Below are 21,702 nucleotides of genomic sequence, written 5' to 3'. Positions count from 1 at the left end.
CCTACTAGTACTATATATTATAATAACTATAATATTACTTCTTCCCTTAAAATAAGCTTATTCCCGAGCTTCGAAAGTCCCTATTAAATTTCCAAGTTATAGGTTATATATTAAAGGCCAGGGCCTTTTATATATAACTTTAAAGGATTTCCGTTCGTATTATATAGTTCCGGTAGTATATTATTCTTGGTATAGTCTAACTAATAGAAGAGATTCTGGGATAGTCCTAGCTATTCGGGGTTCTTATTATAGAAGCTCTAAAAAGCTAGGGTACTATTACTTAATAAGGAAACAAAATACTATTCCGGATTTAGGTCCTATTCTTTTTACTAGACTTAGTACTTTAGCTTCCTATAAAGTAGTTTTATTACTTATATTTCTTAAACTTTATATTCTGTTTCCCTGTCTTATAGTTCTAATAATAGAGGCTCCGGATTTGCTTATTCGGGAAAGAGGTTACCTGGATCTTTATATAGCTTCTCTATATAAAATACCGGATATATTCTTATTAATTCCGGAAGCTTAAGCCTAAAGAAATATCCTACTTATTCCAGGATTTTATATAGTTCTTTTATTTAGTAAGCTAGCTTGTAGCTCAAATAATTATTCTTTTAATACTTAGTAGTAATTTATACCTTGTCTCCTATTCCAAAGTCTACTAGTTAGTAGTATTTATTAGCTTAAGTAATATAATATTCTTATACTTATATTATATTCTTCTATATCTTTTATTATAATTTATAAAGCCATATTACTAGGGCCTTTATTTCCTATCTATTTAGCTTTTCCTTTAGGGTACCCGATTATACTTAGGTTTCCTAGTTAAATAATATTTATAGTTTATAGCTCTTTTCTATAAGGAACGGGAATTAGCCTATAGTCTTATAAACCAGAGCTACTTACTAGTAATTAATTATTACTACCTATTTGTTCTAATTATCCTAGTAGTAATTTATATAGGAATACAGCTATTAATTAAAGTACTAGTTAATAATCTCTATCTAGCTATTAGTTTAGGGATAGTTAGTAGTTAATAACTTAAGCTTTATACTAATATACTTATAGAACTCGCTCTAGAAATCCGATATAAACTAGGGGCCTTAATTAGATACTATAGTCTCTAGGATACTAACTTAGTAAACTATATAAGTAAGAAATAGGGGTACTAATTCTTTAGCTATTATTATATCTCGGACAGGAATTATAATAGGATACTTGCCTAGGTAATTAATAAAGATTATTACTATATTATACTTATTTCTACTTTCTGAATACTTCTTAAAATCCACTAATATATATTACTAGAGGCAGTTAGGGACTAGTAACGGATATAAGAGCCCTAGCTTCTTATTTCTAAGAATATAGGATTATTAGTAGATATAGTAGTTATTTCTATACTAATTAATATCTATATTTTAGCCTAGCTAGTAATAGCGGGCCTAAAGAAGCTATTAAAGCTTAGCTCGTCCTAGATATCTTATTAGAGGCTATATATATACCTCCTAAATAAGGGCAATATATAAGGATATCTCGGGTATTATTATATTATTAGATATAAATAATTTGCTATATTATAAGAGAAGGCCGTCTTATAGTATCTAAGTACCTTTCTTCTTATTTCTTGCCTTATCCCGTAGTTCTTCTAGCTCCGGTAACTCTCGGTTCTTACTTAATAGCTTATTTACTAGCTAGATACTATTATACTAGGTTTCTTCCTAAGCCAGGCTTATAAAGGCCTTAATTAGAGCTAACTAGAGATCCCGTATAATATTATTATTAATCTTTTATTATAAGAGGAGAATTTGGGTTCGGTAGGCTATTATTATCTTATCTTAGGTAATTATATTCTCGTATTTCCTATTTAGGGCATTTACTTATTTATTTAACTTACTTGCCTAATATATAAGCTTGAAATAGTAGTAGGAAAAATACTTTATCTAGTAAGCTTGTCTTACTAAGAGCTTCTTTATAGTTATAAAATACTTAAGGGCTTAGTAGTCTAAGTAAATTATAAAAGGTACCTCTTATAAGCCTTCTAGCTTTGCTTGCTATTTAGTTAAAGAAAGAATAATAGTAAGTATTTCTTTATTATAAATATTATAGTTTAGCTCTACTAACTATATAGTCTTAGAGAAAAATACTACCGGGTACCAGAGTCCTATCTAGGGGTCTTATTATAAGAAAATACCGGCTATAACTTTATTTAATATATTTGTTTTAATTATAATAGGGAAATTCGGGTTATAGTAATATAGAATTAGTACTAAGAATATAGCTTGCTTTAGCTTAGTGAAATTTTCTTAATACTAATTTGTTTACTTAAATAGAACTCTTTTATATATTAGAGCTATTAGGAACTTTACTATATGGCTATATTCCGTAATAAAATACTAATAAAAGTTATAAAAACCCAGAAAGCCTTATATTCCTTTAATTATTTTTAGTAATTACTAGTTCTTAATAACTACTATCTTATCTGGGTCTATTTTAATATCTCTAGTAAAGATAATAAAGCCTAAATACTTTATATAAGTAATCTTAAACTCTAATTTCTTAATATTTGCCTAGAGGCTAGTATCTCGCAATTACTAAAGGACCTTTTATATATGGTTTTTATATTTTAGGGAATTATTTAAGTAAATTAGGATATTATTTAAGTAAGCTATATAAAAGATATTAAGATAATTAAAGAAGATATTATTTATATATCTCTAATATATAGCAGGGCTATTAGTTAGGCCTTCTTAAAGGACCTTATACTTATAGGCCCTATATCTTATATAGAATATTATAAGTTTTTCTAATTCTAGGTTTATTCGGATTTAATAAAACACTTACCGAATATTATACTCCTTATTCGGGTTACTATATAGCTTCTCTAGATAGGTATATAGTTCCCTAATAATCTCGTATATATATTAATTATCCTAGTTTAGGTAAGAAGAGATTAGTATAAAAGTATAGCTATTTATATAGCCAGATATATAAATAATCTTGAGGTTCTTTATCTAATAGGTATTAGAGTTATTACAGAGCTTATTCTTAATCTGAACTAACTAATTATTAAAGGTAATACTATTCTTGGTTATATCTTTAAAAATGAGAAAGTTAGGAAATTTAACTAAGTATCTATTTTCTAGAATAAGAAAACTAGTTATTCCGGCAGGCTATATAATAAGCTTTTTAATAATAGCTTTATTCTTTTATAGGGCTTGCTTAGTTTCTCTTAGCTAATTATAATAATTCTTGCTATAGGCAAGGATATTATATGTCTTTAGAATTAGCTTAATAATCTCTTTATATAAAGCCTCTGAATTCCGAAATAACTCTTAGAACTTTACTTTTAATAAGGCAGGTTCCTTTTCTTCCTCTACTTTCTAGAAGAAAATATCTCTTCTACTATAAATATTAACGGGATACTCGGATTTCTCAGGAGACTTAATAAGAGGCTCTGGTCTATCTTCTAGTAATATACTAGTAGTATCTCGTACTATAGCTCTTTCTAACTTGCCTAGTTATTCCGGAACTTGCTTTCTTATAGATCTTTATTTAGTAATAAGGTTACTAGCCTATCTGCTTACCTGGCCAGTCTAGGGCTTTCTTGCCTAGTTATTCTAGGGCTTTCTTTTATTCTAATATTAGTTAACCGGTTCGGGAATAGTTATAGTATATTATATCTATACTTATTAAAAACTAATTAGGTAAGTATTATTTAAATCCTCTATAGGATTAAGAAATAGGTAAGCTTTAAATTATATTATAAATATAAGATCTAGAGCCTGGAAGGTATAGTTAGACTATCTCTATTTCAATAATTCAAAGCTAAAGAGAGAAAAGAATCCCGAAAAAGCCTCGGATCTAAATAATTACAAGCTATATATAGGCCTATATACTAGCTTAAGCTCGGGGTCACATATAATAATCAGGTAACTATAGATACCTTATTTAGATACTAGATACCTCTCTAGCTCTAGTCTAATCCCTACTAGTACCATATATTATAATAACCATAATAATAGCCAAGTAGCTAGTATTTCTATTTTTACTTTATATAATATACTAAGTAGGTATTCCAGAAATAATTATATTAGATTAGAAACCCTAATTTATATCTGATTTTTAGAGCGAATTCTATATAAGAATTAGTATAAAGCTCAAGCTCTTTATAACTAATTATCCCTAAACGGACAGATAAATAGAGATTATTAATTAGTACTTTAATTAGAGATTATACTCGTATATTAACTATTACTAGGATAACTAGAATAAATAAATTACTATAATTAATTATTAATAAGCCTCTCTTTAGTATAAAACTATTAGCTAGTTCCTATTTATAACTAAAAAGGGCTATAAGCCTTATATCTCTCTGAACTAGAACTCTCCTATTAAAGCTAACTTACCTAAAGAGAAGCTAAATAGGAATAAAGCTAAAGTATTAGTAAATTAATTATATGAATTATAGTAACTTGCCTAAGGCTATATAAAGTAAATATAGGAATAATATATAATATAAGCTAATAAATACTACCGTCTAATTAATTTCAAAATAGGAGATAAAGTATAGGTTACTATAAAGTACTAGAAATCCGATTATCTGAACCAAAAGCTAGAGAACTAAATAAAGGGCCCATTTGAGATTCTAGAATAGTATAATTACTTATTTCTCCTAAAACTACCAGAAATCATAAAGATATATCCAGTTTTCTATATAAAGAAGCTATAAAAAGACCCCCAGAATTCTCTATTAGGTTAAGTAAATCCGGAACTGCCCCTATTAATACTAGAGGATAGCAAATAAGAGTATGGCATTAAACGGGTTATTATAGTTAAGCTAGTAAGAAATAGGCTAAAGTATAAAATTTAGTAGGTTAGTTAGGATAAAGATCTAGTATAATATCTAGCTTTAGTACTAAGTAATAGCCCTCTGGTTTTATAGAGTTTCCATAATAATAATATTAATGTACTAGAACCTTTATAAAACCTATAATACTAGCTAGACTATATAAAAAACAATACTAGTCCAGAATTATACAGAAATAATAATAAATCCTCCTAGGTCATATAATAAAGGCACCGGCCTTTCATATGTAATATCTATATCCGAGATACTAGTTTCACTTTAGGAAGGAATATAGTATGAAATTAGATAAATTAATAGCTTGTACGAAGCTCGGGGACGAGCTTATTATAAAAGGGGGGAATAATATCACGATTCCCAGATACCCGGTATCTGAGATACCTCGCTAGATACTAGATGTCTCCTAGGCATATATAATGCGGCCGCCTTACTAGGGAAATATACTTGGAATATACTAGAGATATTTAGAAGGCTAGCCCCTTTAGGACTAGTATACTATAGGGTACATATACTTCTTCGCAGCCTCCTATATTCTAGTTTTCCCTTCCTTAGCTTTGAATCGTCTTTATAAGGGACCTTTTACCTTGCTTTCTAAGCCCTAAATACCGTACCCGTAATATTAACTATCTATTTATTTAATTTCTATTATCTTTTAAAACTAATTTCTTTTAGCCCTAAAACTACTTTTTTGGAAACTATCTTTTCTATTTATATAATACCCGTATTTATAAAACTCTCTCTTTGGAATATATATCCTATATATATTCTTAAAGCTCTTTAATTATAACTTCGATTTTATTATTAAATCGAGCCTTTTAAGCTTTAAATATTTCCGGAATTATAATATTTCATTTTCTAAATTTCTTATTATAAACGAAATATTTAAGGGCAAAATATTTATTTTAATACTCTTATTAGATATCTAAATATCTAGTATTTGAATTAGATATCTAGTATCTAAATTAGATATTTAAACTAGATATCTAAATATCTAAATATCTTTACTATTAAACTCTTTTTATAAACCTATTATAAACTATCTTATCTTTAAACCCCTTCTATTACAAATTATATATATATATTAAAAAGAACCTAAATTCGGTTTAATATAAATATTAATAAAGGAAAGAAACTAATTAAGAAATAAGAAAATAGTATTAATTTAATAACTATAATAAAGAATAATTTTTAGGAATATCTAACTACTAAAATATATTAGTATATTTTATATAAAAAAAGTAATAATAATCTATAGGATTTATTCCAGAATAATTTTAAGAACTTTAATACTATAATATATAGTCTAATTAATTATATATTCTTATAAAATCTTTAAATCTAATTTCGGTATAATAGTATCTATATTAAATAAAACTATAAGAACTTTACTATTATATAATTCTTTATTAATATTATCTAAAAAAAACAAAAAGCATATAAAATAAAGCTAATATTATTAATAATAATCTAATTAAAACCGATTTTCTTTAGGGATCTATTATATTAGTTTATTTTATTTTAGATAAAACTAAATATAAAAGAACTAAATATTCTTAATCGAGAAATTAAACTATTTATTTATTTCTTTTAAATTAAGACTATTTATTACTTTTATTTTTATTATTACTAATATTATTACCGAACCCGAACTTCTATTAATTAATATTTATTATTATTATTAGAAAGCTTATTAAAAAAGTAATAAAAATATATTTCGAAATATAGAAATATAATAGAATTAATAGTAGTTTTAATTATAAATTTACTATTTTCCTTAATATTTACTAATATATAAAGCTTCTAGAAAAGGTACTAGTAAAAGCTTTTCTTATTATATTAAAGGAACTAGTATAAAACTACTTTTATAATAACTAGCTCTCAAGTTATATATATAAAAAAGCTTATATAAATATTTATAGTTTCTTTAAAGGACTCGGTTTCTATTATTGAAATTTAAATAAATAAAATACTATTACCTTAGTAATTATAATAATAAAAGACCCTAAAAAGATAATATTCGAGCTTGCCTAAATACTAATTAATAACTTATATAAATTATAATATAGCCTTATTTCTGCCTTATAAAATATTGAATTTCTATATATAATAAAATTATTATCTTTTATTAAGGCTTATTAGTATATTAATATATAATTTCGAACTCTTTTAATAAACTCGACTAGCTTATTAATAAGCTCTAATTATCTATTATTACTTATAAAAAGAAATAATAAATTAATAATACTATTTTTAAAATTCTTTAAATTATTATTTGTCTAGAAATTATTAATATAAATCTAGCTATAATTTTGGAACCTATAATAACTATTCCAAGTCCTATAATTATAATAATTATATTTTAAAGTCGTATTTTATATATAAGAAACCCGAATACTGCTTATAGAAATATATACTAAAAAAATAAAAGATTAAAAAAACTCGATTTAAAAATAAAAATATTTATTAATTTAGATCTCGAAATGCTTATAACTTTAATAAATGCTTTAATAGTACCTATATATAGTATATTACCGAAATTAAAAAGAAAGAGAGTAATAAAAGTAATAAAAACAAACTAGAGAATAATGCTTTTAAAGCTTTACTAATAGAAATAGATAAAGGAAAGAAATATTATTTAGATTTCTATTTTATTTCTATTAAGAATTTCCTAGCTACTTCTATTATTTCTATTCTTATTATTTCTATAACTAATACTCTTATAGATAACTTTATTTCCTTTTCTCTTATATATTAGATAATAGACGAAAACTATATCTTGAAATCTATTAAATAAATAGAAGATATTTATAATTAATAATATATTAAAATATAATACTTATTACTTTTACGGAATTATAATTAATACCAGAGCTTCCAGATTCTTAATTACTAGTTCTAATTAATTCTAAGCTTTATAGTAAACTAATAATAGTATTAAACTTAATAGAACTATTAAAGATCAAATTAATATCTAGTTTAATATCGGATCTATATCCTCTATTAGATCTATAATAATAAGAATACTAATTAGGCAAGTATAATTCTATATTATATTTATAAAAACTTTATTTCTATTTAGCTTAGCTAATATAGATAAACTAGAAATCTATTTTAAATACTTTTTTCTATTTTAGAATATTATACTATAAAGCTTTATTTCTGAATTCTTTATTTATAATTTCTATTTTCTTATAAAAATCGAATTATAATATCTATATTATTATTTTAGTTATTTATTTATTAGTAAGCTCCGAAATATACTAGAATAAGCAGGCTATAATATTAATATAAAAGCCCTTAAGTATTTTATAAAGTATTATAAATAATACTAGAAATTCGAATAATTACTAAAATAATTCAAGTTTAACCTAAAAAATAATATTAGTTTTAATTATTCTATTATTATTAATATTTTCTATATTATTAATAAAAGTACTTAATATTAAGCCGGCTAATAGCTTTAAAATATTAGTATATTATATATTTGAAATATCCTAAAATAGTATTAAATTAATATTTATTTAGGCCCTTCTAATTAGATTATAGTTAATACCAGAAAGTAGTTTACTAGTAAAAAGTTTACTTAATTTACAAATATTATAGGAACTAAGATTAAAATCGTTTTTATAAAAGCTTATAATTCTATTAGAATTATAAAATACTACTATAGCCCGATTTAATATACTTATCTTATTATTATAGCTAAAATTAATAGAATTAATAAGAATATTATATTTCAAATAGCTTTTAAGGCTATTAATAATTTTATAAAACCTAATAATATTATTTTAACTCTTTTAATTTATAGTATTTTATCTCGAATAATTAAATATAATATCTTATTATTAATTATATTATAATAATTAATAATACTTAAGAAAGTAATAGTAGAAATTTAGAAGCTTTAAGCTAGATATTAGATTATAAATATCCTAAATACCCGAAATAGTTCTAGTATTACTAATATCTATAAACTTCTTTTAAATTCGAATATTCTTATATAATATAAAAGAAATACTAGTTAATCTAGTAATTAAAATAGACTATATAAGCTAATAGCTATTAATAGAGAGAATTATATACTAGCTCTACTATATAGTAATACTACTTTCCGTTTAACCTCTATAAAGTCCTTTTATATAGGAGATATCGAGGTTATTACTAATAGTCTCGAACCTGAATCTGTTTCCGAATTCTATAATAAAACCAAAAGTAATACAAGTATAATTCCTTTTACTATTTCTGTTATTCTACTAAAATATAATAGAGAATACCCTTATAAGACTCCAGATATTATAGTATTCCTATAGAATAATAATTTGTATAAGGACTCCTATTAAATTAAAATTACTAGCCTTTTAGAAAAGAATATATTTGAGGTTATTCTTAGATCTTAAATACTAAAGAAAATATATATTTTTAATTCCCGGTTTATTAATAAGATTAAGAATAAGAATATAAAAAGAAAGTTTAAGAAATCGAGACTAGTTATTTAAGCTTATAATAATAATAAGAAATATATAATATTAATATATTAGCCAGAAAATTATTCTTAATATTATTATTATAATAATAAATATTATAAAATTATATTTATATAATATCTTATAAGCTTATATCTAATTAATAATCTTATTTAATTATAATTTTTATATTAATTCATTTTGCAAATTTATTAAAAAGCTAAATCTAAAGAATAATTCTATTTTAAAAGTTATAAAACTATTATATAATATACTAGAAGCTGGGAATTACTAGTTTAAGACTTACTATTCTTATTATATTAATAAGCTTTCTGTAAAATAGTTAACTTATAACTCTTGCTTCCTTTATAATAAATAACTCTTTAAAATTATTAGTTTTTAAACTAATAATACCTTATTTATTAGAACTAATAATTTTATAAAAATAAAATAATTAAAACTTTAAAAAATTAAGTTTTTAGCTAAATAATATAAATGCCTTACTTTTAATTATAATCTCAAATTTAATAGAGGTATTATCTATATAAATACTACTAGAATTACTTTTATATAAAAATACTAGTATAAAAACCTCTAAATTATTTCTATAAAGAATATTACTATTATAAGTAATAGAGGTACTATTTATTAAAATCTCTTTATTAAGGACTAATATATTATCTAATATACTAGAGAAATATATATTATATTAGTTTATTAACCAGAAGCTTTATATAATTTATTAATTACTATTTAAGCTATTAAACTCTCGGAAACTAATATAAAGGCATTTAATAAATATATTTAATAGTAAATTAAAAATACTATTAAAGAACTGAGATTTATAAAACTGGTAAAGAAATTCTTATATTTAATTATTTTTATAAATATTTCGTTTATAAATAATAGAGATCTCTTTTCCTAAATCGGATATATTCTAGTTCTAATAAATAAAACTAGATATACTAATATTATTTATTAGTTCTCTACTAAATATAAGAGAGTTACTAGAAGTATTCTAGCTTTAAAATTCTATAGTATAGCTTATAGCTTTAATATAAGTACTTTAATTAAATTTATAATTAATAAAATACTAGAAATAGAACTATTACTAGTTATTTATATGAATTTAAAGTTATTATATAAAGGATTTATTAAATTAGGTACTATTCGAGAGAAATACCTAATAATTAATATAATATATCTTTATTAGATATATAAATAATAAGAGATTACAAAAATCAAATAGATTAAAGAAGAATTGAATTCTGCTAATTCTATAATAAAATTAAAGCTAATAAATATTCTTAATTATCTAATTAATATAAATATAATATAATTAAATATAAAGAAATAAATTAAATATAAATAGGGCGGGAAATAGATATATAAAATAGAAGAATATTATAGGAAAAGAAGTTATATATAAAAGGCTATAGCCTTTAATATATAACTAAAACCTCAAGAGTAATATAGATATATAAAATATTTAGGAAATCTAATACTAGGCCAGATTAGGGAATTTGTATATAATTAGAAAAGAATATTATTTTTTATATTTTTTTAGAAAAGTTCTAGTATTAGTATAGCTGTTTTTTTAGGAGTTATATATATAGTTACGAGATACGAGATACGAGATATAGGTAATAAGATATGGGATACGGGATATAGTTATATAACCTTATATTTTATAAGTAACTCGACTAGTAAACTAGATTCTATTAGGTTTAGTAAATTTAGGAATTATATATTAATATTATAATCTATAATTTCTATTTCTAAATAATAATATCTTTACTAACTTAATATAACTAGTATTTCTATACCTATATAATAGTATTATATATTACTAGTAAACTAATAGTAATATTATAATATTATTAATAAAATAAAAATATAAAAAAATTATTTTTTTATTAGAAAACTATTAAAAAAGCTATATATTTATTCTTAAAAAAACTATATAAAAAGTATTAAAAATTCTAATCTCTATATTTTATAAATATTTTATTTTTATATTAGTCTTTTTTTATTCTTATTTTTATTATTCTTATTTTTATTAGTATTATTAGAACTATTTCGAGAAATAATAATAAATTAGTTTAGAAAACTATTAGTAATTAGTAATAAATAAAAAAGAAATAAGTTTATTTAATACTAAAAATATTTATTATATTTTTAAAAGTACTTTATATTTATAATAAGCTAGTAAGAATTACTTAATTTATATTTTAAATTATTAAAGAAATTTATATATTTTAAATAATAATATTAATATAAGAAATATATAAAGCTTAATATATATATAAAAAGAAAATAGCTTTTTCTAATTAAATAAATTATTAAAAAAATACTTAATTATAAATATAGCTTAAAAAAAGAAATTTAAATATATTATATATATTTAAAAAACCTTAAATAATATTAAAATAAGAAATAAAAAAAGAAATTATAATTTATAAAATTATATTTTCTATTTTTAAAATAATAATTATTATATAAAATAATTAATAATATTCTTGAAATATTAAAAATAATAAAAGCAAATTAATATTATAAAAATATTAACTAAATAAGAAATAATAATCTTATAAGAACTAATAAATATATTTATTTTAATAAATAAAGAAATAAAAGAAAATATTAAAAAAGATATAAAGAAAACTTAAAAAAGCTTAAAAAAAGCTTTAAATTTTTTTAAATAATATTTAAAAAAGAAAAATAAGGCTAAAAAGAAAAATAAGGCTTAAAAAAGAAAAATAAGGCTTAAAAAAAGCTAAATATAATATTATAATTAAGGGAAAGAAATTTAATTAATAAGAAAGAAAAGGCCTTTTTATAATATTTTTTCTTTAAATAATAATTATAAATTCGAACTTAGCTTTATATTAGAAAAGCCCGAAAAAGTAAAAAGAATAAATTTATAAATAAATTAGAAAATTAATTTAATTTCTTTAAGCTTTTTAATAAATAAAATAATAATTAATTTATAAATTAATTAGAAAATCGAATAAACTTTATAACTAATAATATATATTATATTTATATTATTTTTGTAATTTATAAATTAAATAAATAAATTTAATAAATTATATTTCTAGATTTATTATTTAATATAATAATAAAATATATATAAAAGGTTATTAAAAGAAAGTAAATAATTAGAAAAGTTTCAACAAATATATATAAAGCTATTTATAGTTTTCTAAAGCTTCTTAAAAATAAGAGCCTAAAAAAGAAATTAATATAATAAATATATATAATAATAAATAAATAAATATTAAATATTATAAATCTGATTTCTTATTTTAAATAATACTTATATTAAAATTATATTAATTATATAAAATTATATTTCTTAATTAAATAAAGAACTTTATATATTTGGCTAAATATTAAAAAATATATAGGGAAATACTTATAGCTTTAAAAAGAGATATTAATTAATTCTTGAAAATTAATTATACTTATAAATATTACTTTATAATATATTTATCTTAATTACTTATATATTAAGCTATTAAAGGTTTATTAATCTCTTATATCTTTCTTGTTTTAATAGCTTTTTATTTTTAAAGAAATTATTTTTATTGAGGCTAGTAGAAGTAGTATATTAGATTACTTTACTAATTATAATATTATTAAAATTAGTATTAAAATTAGTCGAATTAATATATAAATAATTATATTTTAAATAGACCTCAAATATTAAAAATCTTGAATTTTTATATTAATTATAATAAAATAGAACAATTTTTTAGTAGTAGATAGAAAGTATATCGTCCAAATTCGCTTATTAATCAGTGAAGCCCTATAGGCTCTAAAAGATATACTCGGTCCCTTGAAGTAATCCAGTATAGGAGTTAATATACCATTCGGCCCAATACCGAACTGTGCCTCCAATACTACTAACCTGAATAGTCCTGGGCCAGAGGTGCTTCCCCAGCCTACCAAAATAAAGGCGGCCCTTCGCTTCTCTTAATCCCGCTCATAGTAGCGGGAATATGTAAAACGACACCCCCCCCCCCCCCCCTCCAGGTATTAATTGGGGGTATCGATCGGGGTAGGGGTATTAATAACTTGTAATTAGCTATCCAAGCTCTATAAAAATCTTCAGTTAGATTTTTAATATAAGTATAAGTTACTATATTATAACTCTTGTATTATAATCGCGTGCTTTCTAATCTATAATAAAAAGATTCTTTAAAATAGTATTTTGATTTAAGAAAGTATATAGATTAATTAATTAAGTTCTAGTTTTTGAATCCTATAAGGCCCTATAAATTATAGGCTTATAAGGCTCTTATATCTGGTTTTAGGGACTTATTCACTAAATTTTCAGGCTTTCTTAAGCTTACTTTTAGGCTATAAATTATGAAATTTTTAATTTCTTTAATTTAAAGAGCTATTACTAATTCAAATTTTATAAAGAGTTTATATTTAAATAGCCCTTAATTAGCGCTATAAGGAAATAAAATAACTATTAAATTCTATTAATTCTATATAAAATTAAATTAAATTAAAGAAAAGGCTAGAGTTTCAGTATTTCTATCCGAGCGCCCCTACTTTGGGTTAGTGGCTAATCTAGACCCCAATCGACACCCCTAATCCTAGTAATCGACACCTCCAATCGACACCCGGGGGGTTATCGTTTTACATATTCCCATAGTAGCCGGAAGCGCTAAGCTCTCCATTTCACCCCGATTCCGTTCACACTGCTCTCTGCCTGAATCTTTACTCTCATTCTCTAGACTGGCGCCACCGCATCTTTCAGCGATTTGAGATCGACTTACTGCTGCTTCTCCAGGCATGGCGAATCCCATGGAGGTTTTGCACGTGATGACGCCCGCAGAATGGGGTAAGCCAATTGACGTCGATGAAAAGTGGATTCATTTCGTGGACGAGAATGTCAAAGCGAGTAAGTCCAACTGAGCAAGCCTAACGAGTGGTCGTCCTGAACGCAATCAGAACTCCCGCGAGACACGGTCGTTGAGGACATCCGTCCTCATGGAGCTAGCTATTGGACGAGGACTGCTGAGATCTCGACTCACATGGCTGATGGTACCCCGCGCTCCTATTTTCTTAAAGTAAAGTGGTCTCTGCCAAGTGGACATAGAATACCATTGACAGCGATGCTAGGTATCTCAAGGCAACAATGGGAAAGGCATGGTTACCGGAGAGTTCGCCTCCATGACAGCTCTGCATAAAACTTTACCCAAGTTTGTACCCGAGCCCATTGGGACTGGCACGTATGCATCTGCTCCAGACATCCACTTCTTTTGCTGCGAGCTCATCAACATGACGGATGAAATTCCTGAAATCCAAGCTTTTACCTCGACACTAGCAGAGCTACACACGAAAGGACTTAACCCAGATAACAGGTACGGATTCCATGTGCCCACTTACAAGGGTACTATCCCTCAGTACACTGCCTGGCATGACACCTGGGAAGAATCATATTACCATTCCATGAAGTGGTTCATGCAAGCTGAAGAGAAATCCCAAGGCGTTGATGAGGAAATGCAAGAGCTGTGTCAGGGCATTCTTGACAAGGTCATCCCACGATTGCTTCGACCACTCGAGACCGGCGGCCGCCGGATACAGCCTCGCCTCATTCACGGCGACATTTGGGCCGGCAATACATCCTGGAATATTGACACTAACATGCCAGTCATCTACGATGCAGCTGCTCTGTATGCTCACAATGAATGTAAGTCCAACATTCCCGATATGAGATGATACCGACTCGTAGATGCTGATCAGACACAGTGGAGATGGCTGCGTGGCGACCGATACGCCATCTGATTGGGAGACAATACATGAAAGCGTACTTCCACTACTTCCCGGTCTCTGCCCCTGAGGAAGACCAAGATGATCGCAATATGCTTTACTACCTGTAAGATCCTCGATCCTGTTATTAGACGCATCCAATGACAATGGGCAAGTCGGTGGGACCTCAAAAGCTCGGCCTTGTTCTCTGGTAATCTGAGGTACCGAAACATGTAAGCAGAGACACTCATTCTTGATTTGCGTGGGAGGTAAATAACCATGCACCAGGGCCAAAGAGACAATGAAGACTTTAATTGCGAAGTTTCCAGGAGGCTATGAAGAATGGGCAAGGGAGAAAGGAGAACAGCCCGTCCACCGCGTCATGCCACCCACAACTATAGGCCTGGAATTGAAAGAGAGACCGATATGAGAGTAGTACCGACTGATCTTTCAGCGATGACAACTCGCAGCCCACAGAAGCTGAGAAACAGGGCAACCCCAAAGGGTTACTGATCATGACTTCGAACTGCGTCTCCCAAGAGACTTGATATGTTGCAACCCCACGCACGTACCTGTTAGGGTGCTGCCCATGAGCTTATTTCAACACAAGCCAAAACTTGAACGAGGAAAAAAAAAAGATTTCTTATTCGTGTCATTTCCATATCGGGGATGGCGCTACTCCCAACGCAATGGACAGGTTCGGCTGGCATCGTTTTACAGCAGTACATCGTTCGTCAGATGAAGTCAATGTACGTGAAATTACGTGCAAAGTTTTCGTACATAGAATATAAAGCTGTTCTCCACTTCCACTTTGAGCTAGCTAGCACATGACCTGTCTCGTAATGGCATGGAAGGCTTGGCATAGATTAGACTCGCCTCGAACGAAGCTCGTAATGGCCTTAGGCATCAATATGTATATAGGCACTCTCTGACAGACTACAATCCTACCAACCTTTCCACCCAACCTACTTTTCCAAGCCAGGTTAGCCGATCCCTGGGATTCTCATTCCATCCATCCATGTCTTGCGCGTCGCCCAGATGTGCCGGTGACCTACCTAATTCACCCTCCTGCATGGCAAAAGGAACGGGACCGGGATTCGAGATGGTGGGGGTGGACGACGAGGAGAGTCATTCATCAGGCCACCTCGGGGGGACGGAGCTGGCAAGGCAGCCGCTGCATGCATACATAACCTTACAGGACAAGCTCACAGCCCAACGAACGCAATCGGCCCAACACAACGGGAAAATGTAAAACGACACCCTGGGTGTCGATTGGGGCTAGACTAGCCACTAACCCAAAGTACGAAGGCGCACAGTTTTTGAAAATCGTCCATCTAGCTAAGCGAGGTCCTTGAAAATCGTCCCTCGTCTTTGAAAAATCGTAATAAAATATCCTAGGATTTTAGAATCACTAAAACACAAAGAAAAGATACTTGAGCTTCTTCCCTTTCGCCTAAAGCTTAGTTTAAAGTATTTGGACGTGGTCGCATTACGATGCGCAATTTTTAAAGGTGTGAGATTTTGGTTTCCTCACCCCACTAAAAATGAACGATTTTCAAAACTGTGCGCTTTCGTAGAGGCGCTCGGACGGGAACACCAAAAATCTAGCTTTCTCTTCAAATTTAGTTTACTTTATAAGGAATTAATAGAATTTAATACTTTCTTTATTTTCTTATAGCCTAATCAAGGGCTATTTAAATATAAACTTTTTATAAAATATAAATTAGTAATAGTTCTTTAAATTAATAAAGTTAAAAAGTTAAAATTTTATAATTTAAAGGTAAGCTTAAGAAAGCCTAGAAATTTAGCAAACAAGTCCCTGAAACTAGATATGAGAGCGATATAAGCCTCTAATTTCTAAGGCTTTAAAAATATAAGGCTTAAAAACTTGAACTTAATTAATTAGTATATAAATTTCTTTAAATTAAAATTTTATTTTAAGAAGTCTTTTTCTTATAAGTTAAAAAGCACATAGTTATATTATAAGCCTTATAATATACTAGCTTATACTTATATTAAAAAAATCTAACTTAAGGTCTTTAAAGAGCTTAAGTAGCCAATTACAAGTCGTTAACGCCCTAGATCCCAATCAACACCCCTAATCAACACCCGGGGAGGTGGGGGGTTCTCGTTTTACATTTTCCCAACACAACCGGCCCATCCCATACGCACACGCAAGATCGATGTTATTTGCATCTCTGATCTCTGACCAAAATACATCAACCCTTGATGTGCCTGCCGTTCATCCACAAATCAATTCCCACGACACAGCTGTAACGCTCCCATCTGCCCAGTCCCGTCCCAGAGCCTCAGATCGATCTCACAACAATGTCCGACGCAAACGCAACCACACCCCGAGTCTTCATCGCTCGACACGGTAAATCCCATCCCCATTCCGCACCCCCTTTGCTTCATGAATGATGTTCCTCCATTGCCCTCCCAGCCATCATCTCTTTTCTAATCTCTGCGGCGTACACCAGGCGAGACCGAATGGACCATCAACGGCCGCTGCACCGGCAACGCCGAGATCCCTCTCACTGAGAACGGCATCTCGCAAGTCAGAGGCACGGGTGAGGTTCTCGTCGGGCCAGGGAAGCTCATTGATCCCGCTAAACTGGCACACGTCTTCACCTCGCCGCGGCAGCGCGCGGTTGTCACCTTGGACATGCTGCTCGGACCAACACACAAAGAGCGCCTGGAGAGGGAGGACCGGGTCACCGTCACGGAGGATATCACGGAATGGGATTATGGAGTCTACGAGGGCTTGAAGCCGCATGAGATCAAGGAGAGTAGAGCTAATCGAGGACTGCCGAAGTGGGATATCTGGACGATGGGCTGCGAGGGGGGAGAGTGAGTCGATCCTACCCCTCCTTCCCCCCCGCAAGCGACGAAGCAAGCTTGCAGGATTTCTATGTTCGAGCAGAGATTGCTTTGCTAACATGCTCTGATTAAACTAGGTCCGCCGAAGCAGTGCAAGAGCGTCTCGACCGACTCATTGGGGAGATCTACAAGCTGCAGACCCCACACATGGACGGCAAGAGCGGCCAGCCCGCCGATGTCCTGATCGTAAGAATTCATCTCTCTCCCCTTCCCCTTAATGTCACGTCTCTAAAGCTGTTCCGATTAGGTTGCGCACGGCCATATCCTGCGCGCATTCACGAAGAGATGGCTTCTCTACCCAATGAGTTTCCCCTTCACGATGATGATGGAGCCAGGCGCCATCGGCATCATGAGCTATGCGCATCACAATGTGGAGGAGCCTGCCATTCTGGTCGGCATGGCGTTTCCTCAAACTAAGTAGACTGTAAGGGTTGCCTTGCACGCCGTGATCATCCGATGATTCTCTAACCCGTGGTGAGCAGGTTCTAGATAGGCCAATAGAGAGTCTTATGATGCGAGAGCACGGAATCGGAAAAAGGACCTGGCATTCATCAGATTTCATATCTTTCATTCAAGTAGAGTGCCGCTGATCGCAGGGGTTGAGGTGGGGACGGTACAGCCGCAGGAAGGAGAGAATCTCGAGACGGATCGTCGTCACTAGAGAGTGGCACGTCAAGAGATATTCCACATACCATTTCACCAGAGTAGTGCCATGTGCGAAGACTGGCTGCCATTGCAAACGTCGTGTCCATATTAAACACAGAATGCATGCTTCCAACAGGGAAAATGTAAAACGACCCCCCCCCCCCCGGAGTGTCGATAAACTTGTAATTGGCTACCTACGCTCTTCAAAAATCTTAAGTTATATTTTTTAATACAAGTATAAGCTAGCATATTATAACCCTAGTATTATAATCACGTGCTTCCTAACTTATAATAAGAAGATTTCTTAAAATAGAATTTTAATTTAAGGAAGTTTATATACTAATTAATTAAGTTCTAGTTCTTGAACCCTATAAGGCCCTATAAATTAGGGGCTTATAAGGTTCTTATATTTGGTTTTAGGAGCGTATTTACTAAATTTCTACGCTTTCTTAAGCTTATCTTTAGGCTATAAAATATGAAAATTTTTAACTTCTTTAATTTAAAAAGCTATTACTAATTCAAATTTTATAAAAGCTTTATATTTAAATAACGCTTAATTAGCGTTATAAGCAAAAAAAATTAAATTCTATTAATCTTTTATATAAGGAACTAAATTTAAAGAGAAAGCTAGATTCCTCGTGTTCTTGTCCGAGCGCCTCTCCTTTGGGTCAGTGCCCCAATCGACACCCCAATAGACACCCGGGGGGTGTCGGTTTACATATTCCCCTTGAAATCGCACCGAAATCCTCGCCAATATCAATTGCGAATTCCAGACGAGATATAGTCACTCGGATCCCCTCTTCAGTAGCTAATGCGTGGGCCGTGGACACCAAGTTTTTGAGAGTAGCACCCGGAGTTAAGACGCTGGAAGACGCCTAAAACGTGAATGTCCCATGATATCTATATAATACGGTCAAACCACGGATCGTTTTTCAGCTCCCTGGCCGTCGCTCGCTCCTCTGGGAGCCAGCAAAGCATCCTTCTCATGAACTTGAAGAATGGATCCGCATCCTCCTCCGGGATACACGTGGGCATCTCGCTCCTTCAACTCCGTGTGCAAGGTATCAAATATTTGCCTACAAATGTGCCTAAATGTTGATCAGTAACAGTCAAGAGAGGAGGCAATATTTCAAACCGACGCACCATTGTCAGTGAAAAATGGGCCGCCATAAAATTCGGCAGCATTGCTACACAATCTACCTTCAGGGTTCAGTGCCTCAGGACTCCATCGCCACTGCCGCATATCTCTCTCGCGCTAGATAAGCACGGGCGCTACAGGGCCGAGCAATGCTATCATTTCTGCTAGGTGTTGTACTGCAGAGTAAGAGTGCGGGTTGCCCTGCAGGAATAAGCCCTGCCCCCCGAAGAGATCCCAAACCTGCAAGAGATATGGAACAAGCAAAGCTAGATCAGAACCCTAGGAGTGCTCACCATAATACCAAAATTCCATATATCAGCGCTATACGACCATCCACAACCGAGGAGGACTTCTGGGACATGGCAATCGTTGGGTTGTATCGGGTGGACAAGCGGTCCAGGGTGATCACCCCGCTGTGCAAGACCAAAGTCCGTGATCTTTGGATACATTTTCTTCAAAGCGTCGTCGCCGTCGATGCGCCCAAAGTCGTTGTGGCATCGGTACATTGTCCGATCACCAACATGTTTCCGGGCCATCGGATTCATGACATGCCCCTGGACAAAGGCTTCAATGGTGGACTGATCCTCGAAAGTTACAAGGATATTATCCAGTTTCAAGTCTAAACGAAACAACTTAGTACGAGATTCACAGAAGGAAGGACTTGAGTGCCGATGACGAAGTACCTGTGTGGATGATGTGGCATTCTGAATGCAAGTAATCCAGGCCTTCCAGGAGAATTTGGAGGTAGGTCTTGATCAAAGGCATCAATGGACGAATGACCCTGTCTTCACCCGCGACTCGCCTCCTAAATAACCATAGCGGTTCTCGCATCGGTTCTTAAACTAGAGAGAGATGTGTAGATCCCGTAGGTGAGTCAAGGCCAAAGCTCTCGATTGCTGTCGCAATGATGGCATGTCCACGGTGTTCGGAGTTAGCAGAGGAAAGATGGATGGTCATATCCAACTCATGTCTGATATCCTCTTCCTTCGCTGAGTTGCAAGTGCAGATTTTGATGGCGACATACTTGTTCGGTTTCAACCAACCTCCACTGGAAAAGCGTGTTAGAGAGCTATAAGGAGAATCACTCTAGATATAAATAGAGCCGGAAGCGATGGGGTAGAAAGTAGAAATGAGGACGTGCGGGCATAAGAAAGCCGACAAAAGGGAGAAACAACACCCAGTTGGGGAGCTGGAATCTCAAATTACCTGCGGGTGTCGCGCGCAAGCCAGACCGTGGACGATGATCCCCAGCCGATCTTGGCCTCCAGCTCGTACCTACCGGCCAGCATGTCCCCAGGATTCGCAGGATAGAAATATTCCGGCCTGTAACCGGGGACATTCTCTTCATCGACGGGAGCACCGAGCGGCAGCGATTCGGGCAGCGGGGACGACTGCGACCCGAAAGGCTGGCGACCTCTGCCGCCGAAAATGGATTGCAGGTTGGCAGGCGTGCGAACGTGCGTGGCACGATGGGATCGAGAAGCACCACGGCTATCGGCTAACCTTAGAATGTAAGAGGGGACTGTGGTGTTGATTGATCGAAGGCGGAACATGGGGTCGTGCACCAAATTTTATGAGGGTGTGCTGAGACGGATATTTCACGCGACTTGGTGCTGAAGTAACATGAAGAATCAGCGTGTTTGTCGGTAAAATCGTCTTTTGCACCTCTTTTACTAAATTTATTCTCTTATATCTCAACTAAACTACGTCTAACGTATAAGTCCTTATATATTAGAATTCCCTTTACTGAAATAAATATTTTTAGCTATTTCATATTAAGACTAGAAAAGAATTAAAGATATTAAAAAAATTCCTAATTCTAGTATTCTTTATATTATTAAATATATATATATATAATAAAACTCTTTATATTTATAATATTATAGTCTTTAATTTGAACTTATTATAATATAATATTAAATTATAGCCTTTAATTTAAAGTATAA

General features: G+C 30.5%; 3 protein-coding genes across 3 annotated transcripts; 2 read left to right on the top strand and 1 right to left on the bottom strand.

Moving 5' to 3' along the window:
- The first annotated feature begins 14,028 nt into the window (after positions 1-14,028).
- On the top strand, positions 14,029-15,915 carry K444DRAFT_610362 (uncharacterized protein). Its single transcript, XM_024879727.1, has 6 exons — positions 14,029-14,242; positions 14,293-14,411; positions 14,464-15,034; positions 15,088-15,220; positions 15,270-15,326; positions 15,382-15,915. Exons 1-6 carry the CDS (start codon positions 14,134-14,136, stop codon positions 15,521-15,523), a joined length of 1,131 nt encoding a protein of 376 aa, XP_024739164.1. The 5' UTR covers positions 14,029-14,133; the 3' UTR covers positions 15,524-15,915.
- A 1,304-nt stretch (positions 15,916-17,219) lies between these two features.
- Positions 17,220-18,782, top strand: K444DRAFT_661481 (phosphoglycerate mutase). The gene is made up of 5 exons (XM_024886598.1): positions 17,220-17,470; positions 17,574-17,943; positions 18,051-18,159; positions 18,221-18,397; positions 18,456-18,782. The coding sequence occupies exons 1-4, from the start codon at positions 17,422-17,424 to the stop codon at positions 18,392-18,394; spliced, it is 702 nt and encodes a 233-aa protein (XP_024739163.1). The 5' UTR covers positions 17,220-17,421; the 3' UTR covers positions 18,395-18,397; positions 18,456-18,782.
- Positions 18,783-19,747: 965 nt separating this feature from the next.
- K444DRAFT_651453 (kinase-like protein) lies at positions 19,748-21,313 on the bottom strand (the record flags this gene model as incomplete). Its single annotated transcript, XM_024885711.1, has 7 exons — positions 21,260-21,313; positions 20,963-21,172; positions 20,677-20,804; positions 20,440-20,592; positions 20,050-20,375; positions 19,886-19,996; positions 19,748-19,852 (listed from the first exon to the last, which is right to left on the bottom strand). The coding sequence occupies exons 1-7, from the start codon at positions 21,307-21,309 to the stop codon at positions 19,748-19,750; spliced, it is 1,083 nt and encodes a 360-aa protein (XP_024739162.1). The 5' UTR covers positions 21,310-21,313.
- Positions 21,314-21,702: the final 389 nt, after the last annotated feature.

This window comes from Hyaloscypha bicolor, assembly GCF_002865645.1.
Source record: "Hyaloscypha bicolor E unplaced genomic scaffold K444scaffold_53, whole genome shotgun sequence".
Classification (NCBI taxonomy): domain Eukaryota; kingdom Fungi; phylum Ascomycota; class Leotiomycetes; order Helotiales; family Hyaloscyphaceae; genus Hyaloscypha; species Hyaloscypha bicolor.
Note: the sequence above shows the minus strand (reverse complement) of the source record. Positions and strands in the feature narration are given on the sequence as shown.